A 5,267-nucleotide genomic window follows, 5' to 3' on the forward strand; every position below is an offset into this window, starting at 1 on the left:
CAAATTTGTCATTTTAACCAATTCTCTAAATTTACGAGACGCTGTATACAGACCTTATCAACTTAATTACAACAAAATGTAATATAAATGATGTGAATGTAGCGTGATAGAAGAATGTGTGATATGTATGAATGAGTAACTAAACAGTTTCTGGTCCCCTTTGACTTCCATATTATGGATAAACATAATATGTAAGTCAATGGCTACCGGCAACTTGTTTGGTTACCAACATTCTTCAAAATATCTTCTTTTGTGCTCAACAGAAGAAAGACATTGGTACAGGTTTGAAACTTGAGGGTGAGTAAGTGACGGAATTTTAACTTTTTGGGTAAACTAATATTTTTGTTAAGTTAAATATTTAAATGTGAATAAAATAAGTTGATTATTTACATATAATCAATCATATTGCAGCGAGCGCGTCGCTGTGTTGCTATGGCTACTAGAGTTCTCGCGTCGCAAATAAGTGCGTCGGTGACGCGTCAGTTCGTGTCTATGGTGTGAACGCATTTAGCAGCGCTGCTAGTGTGTGTAGCAGCACAACCCGGCACCATGAGCCTCAATAAACACCAACTGAGTGACTCTTTATTCATCTGGGTAAGATATAAACCCGTTCTGTTCACTTAAGCTGATATTTAAAGAGTGTCCGTCTGTATTGACTGAGAATGAAGTAACGTTAGTTGTTTGTTTGTGTTTAGCGCGCTAGCCTGTTAGCAGCAGGTGCAATCTCACATTTCACCGAGTTTATGACTCTTAAAGAATGAATCGCCGTTTTCTGTTTATTATTCGCTCGTATATCATTCAGGCGATTTTATTAGTGCTTTATACAGCTCTGCGTGTGTGTGTTTGGTGTGTTAAACTCAGTATGTAACTGACCAAAGGTCCTGAAATGAGTTTAGACGGATTATAAGAGTTCAAAACAACTTAACCTCCGGTGAAATCAATATATCCTCCTCAAATAAAATAACAAAAATGTCCCTCACAGTTGAGGAACAAACCATGACTTTATTTACCTCAGTAAACTTATTGTTTTTGATCTCACTTTTGAGACATACTGCTGTAAGTTACATGTACCAAAATAATAAATTACAGTCTTTTAGTATGTTTTTCTGTAACAATTACGCAGATATTACTGGTAATATATCAAAGTAGGTATGAACGTTTGTTTTTATTTGTTAAATTTGTTTAATAAATATTTGTAAAGGTTTATTTGAAAAATATTTATTTTGAGTTGTATTTATATTTATTAGAAAAAAATCTGTTCACTATAGTACACATGCATTTTTATGTTTACTTTTACTTTAATCTATTTTATTATTTAATTGTTTTATTGTAATTAATAAATTTTAATATATTTGTCTTTAAAGGGGTCATATGATGCTTTTTTAAAGATCATTATTTTGTGTATTTGGTGTAACAGAATATGTTGACATGCTCGTATGACCCCTTTAACTTATTTTAATCTTGGTTTTATTTATGTATTTTTCTAAAAGATGTCTTAGACCCTGAACAACACAAGTTTTAAACGGATCCTGTTTTTGTATACACTTCTCATGTCTGTATTTGTCTAATTTTCTGTCTCTTTCTGTGTTTCAGCTGCAGACGTTTCAGGTGCCGTCGTGTGTGAGCAAACATGAGCTGACCAGCGGCGTGGCCATCGCACATGTGCTCAATAAAATGTGAGTGTAACGTGTGGGTGTGACTTTCTGCAAATGTTTATGAAGGAACGTCAACTATTCACGTGAAAGCTGATCTGACAGATGCGCTGGATGTCTGAAACACCGTTAAACCGCCGCCACACATTCATGTCAAATATGACAGCTGATTGTGAATACTTCTCATTCACTGGCCCTCAAGACCACTCACAGACCTTTTCCTTCATGATGCATGATAAATTGTGTTGGCTCTGTGTTTTAAGAGCATTTCTGTTCTGTTTCTGTCAGAGATTCGTCCTGGTTTAATGAGACGTGGCTCAGCAGGATAAAAGAGGATGGCGGCACAAACTGGAGGCTGAAGGTACTTTAGTTTTATTAGATTTCTCTCTAGTAAAGATGTTTTCTGTACAGTATACAGGATGTTCATGGGTCTGAGTAAACACACATGTGCTCTGACAGGTCAGCAACCTCAAGAAGATCCTTCAGAGCATGATGGAGTATTATCATGATGTAAGTTATGTTTTGTGTGATTGAAGTCTATCAAAAGCTGCTTTCCTTTGTACCTTTGAACCAGAGGTTCACATAAAGGGGATATGTATATGTGTGAGTGTGTGTGTGTAATACTTGAATAACAAGTAAAGGATAAAATATGTACTTTTATACAATGAATATATTATAAAATATACTTCCATTATATATTTAGATATTATTATATTGTTTCTCATTTTTGGGAATTTAAATTTAAATACTACAATAACTAATTAACTATGTAAATAAACTACATAAAAAAAACATGAATGAAATAATGCCAAAGCAACATTTCTCACATTTGTGTTTCCACTTTGAATATTACAATAACTAACACTACATAAACAAATAAATAAACGGCATTTTAAAAAAACGACATCAATAAATAAAACAAATAAATCCTATATAGACATTAAAAAAACTAATAGGAATTACTAACAGAAAATGCACAACAGATTTACTTAATTAAAATGAAAGTGAAAAGGGAAAATATAAAAATGAAATAGAGTTCAAAATATTAGAACTGTAGTAGTACATCAGTGATACTAAAATAACAGAAACGACGTAAAAAATCAACAACTTCAAAAAAGCATAAATAAATACTATATAGATACCTTTTACAAATATTAATGACAAACACATTTAATTAAAATTTTTACATATTAAAACACTGAAATTGAATTGAGAAAATAAAATTTAAAATCTAATCCAAAATATTAAAATCTTTAGTAGTATATCAGTGATACTACAATAACACAGACTCATTGTACTAGGGCTGCACGATTAATCGAATGCGATTGTCATGTGCATTTTGTTAAAAAAGCCGGTTCTCTCGTCATCACGTGCTTTCAGATGGAGCAGAATTTACTACACAGAGCCGTAGTTCACTGACAAGTTACGCAAAAAAACGCAGACGATTTTATTGCGCTATTATGAAATCGAAGAAACCATTCGCGATAATGACAGCTGTTTGCATAGCTTCTCAGTGAACTACGGCTCTGTGAAGTAAATGCTGCTCCATCTGAAAGCATGTGAAAATACCACATTTAATAACATATTTTTACTCCAAACTCACTTCATAACGTCAGTCGAGTGTTTGAAATAAATCCTTCTGTGAGATGATGTGGCTTCTTACACAGAATAAGGCACGCAACATATTTCATAGTATTTAAGCAGTGATAAAGGCATTGCATTATAAATATACTTTATTTTAATGAAAATTATAATAATAAGAACTCAGATAAACCGTATATTGCCGTAGTCGTGTGTTTATTAGTCACGTTGAATCAATGAAAGCAGTTGAATCTTCTGTGTATTCAGCTGCAGCGATAGGCATTTTCTGGGTTTCTTCTGCGAGGCGTATTTGGAGTTTCAGCGCGAGAGCGCCCTCTGGCCTTTGGATGGAGATTTACTACTGATCACAGAACCGTGCTTCACTGAAAGATACGCATGACAATCGCAGCTTCTGTCGAATCGCGATCTCGATTCCATTTCGATTTATTGTGCAGCCCTACATTGTACACATATTTATGAATGCTTTCACACGTATGTATATTTGTGTGTGTATGTATACATTTGTGTCCGTACAATGGGTCTGTTATATTTTAACTCTTTACAACATGATCTCTGTTGAAATTTTTAGTTATGTTTTATTGAGGCTGTTATTAGCTAGTAACGTATTGTGTGTGTCAGGTGTTGGGTCAGCAGGTGTCTGACGAGCACGTTCCTGACGTGTGTCTGATCGGTGAGATGGGGGACGTGACTGAACTGGGTCGTCTGCTTCAGCTGGTTCTGGGCTGTGCCGTCAGCTGCGATCAGAAACAAGGTACACAAGAGATTACAAGCCCTGGGTCACATGATCAGTCATGTGACCACAGTGTTACGGTCTGATGGACAGACTAGAAAAGAGAACAAAAACTGAGCTGAGATTAGAGCGACCCCCGCTGACAGCATGAATGGAGGCTCAGAGACACGAGCACCATGAGAGAAATCACTAGAGGGGAGTGATTGGAAAAACCAGCTGTTATCAATCTGACAGTACAGGTGTTAATGGGCTCCGGAACATTTTGAAATCAGATGACGTTTAGAAGTAATCAGAAACACATGTGAAGCCGTAGTAAAACTCATATTTACAAACAGATACTCAACATCTCCTGCTTTCATGCATGTTAAAGTCTTCAGGGTTTTGCATAATATTATATGAAATTATTCATTTCAGTAGTATATTCAGTCTATTACTAGGGATGCGCCGATCCGATATTCATATCGGGTATCGGCTCCGATAGTGCCATTTTTCTCGGATCGGGTATCGGTCCGAGATTTTATTTTAATTTTTTTCCGATTGTGCGAATTATTCTGTGTTACTTCTGAAGCCATATGATAGCTTGACCCTTTAACGCGTACGATCACACCAGTGTGATCAGAACTTTCAGTGCGTCACGTCATCAACTGCTGAATTTAAATCCGCTTTGGCTGGCGCGGAGCCAGATTGGACGCGCTGAGCGCTTGTCATATTATCACAAATATTCAGCGTTTTCAACCATATAATACTTATTTTAGGTTTCATACATTTAAATACACATAAGTACTAGCAAAACCATACATTTACAGTTTGTAAAATACACGCTGATGTCTATGGAAACGGCAATAATCATCCTTAAAAATATAATCTGACGACATGTTTTTATTGATATCATATACAGATAACATATGTGGATAACTATAAAGTTTACTCTGCTCTTCTCTCAGTTTACCGGAGACCTACTTTAACATGTTTCGATAGGAGAGGATGAATTTGCGTGTTGTAAATCCTACAGCTCAGATGCAGCGCGAACTAACATGGTGGCGCCCATCACCCGGTATAGATCAACTAACACGGTCGATATAAAAGTGTTTAAACTACCAAATAGATTTACTTGCACATAATATTTATTTTAATAAGCCTTAATATTTAATTAATTTCCTGGTTCACTGTAAAATAATGACTTCATTAGGTGTATGTTTTTCAAAATGGCTTGAGAATAATTTATCTGTAAAATAGCGATGATTTTTTTTTTTTTTTTTTTTTTTTTTTTTTTTTTTTTTTTT

General features: G+C 35.0%; 1 protein-coding gene across 1 annotated transcript in view; it reads left to right on the top strand.

Annotated features, from left to right (window-relative positions):
• The first annotated feature begins 481 nt into the window (after positions 1–481).
• The window catches only part of LOC107677331 (protein Hook homolog 2-like), a 17,177-nt gene continuing 12,391 nt past the window's right edge, over positions 482–5,267 (top strand). Inside the window, exons 1-5 of the mRNA XM_016472211.1 lie at positions 482–594; positions 1,594–1,676; positions 1,941–2,013; positions 2,112–2,162; positions 3,873–4,005. Of these exons, the coding sequence (XP_016327697.1) occupies positions 550–594; positions 1,594–1,676; positions 1,941–2,013; positions 2,112–2,162; positions 3,873–4,005 (385 nt within the window). The 5' untranslated portion in view covers positions 482–549. The remainder of the gene's footprint in view (positions 595–1,593; positions 1,677–1,940; positions 2,014–2,111; positions 2,163–3,872; positions 4,006–5,267) is intronic.

The sequence above is a fragment of the Sinocyclocheilus anshuiensis genome, unplaced genomic scaffold (assembly GCF_001515605.1).
Source record: "Sinocyclocheilus anshuiensis isolate Anshui unplaced genomic scaffold, SAMN03320099.WGS_v1.1 scaffold644, whole genome shotgun sequence".
Classification (NCBI taxonomy): Eukaryota; Metazoa; Chordata; class Actinopteri; order Cypriniformes; family Cyprinidae; genus Sinocyclocheilus; species Sinocyclocheilus anshuiensis.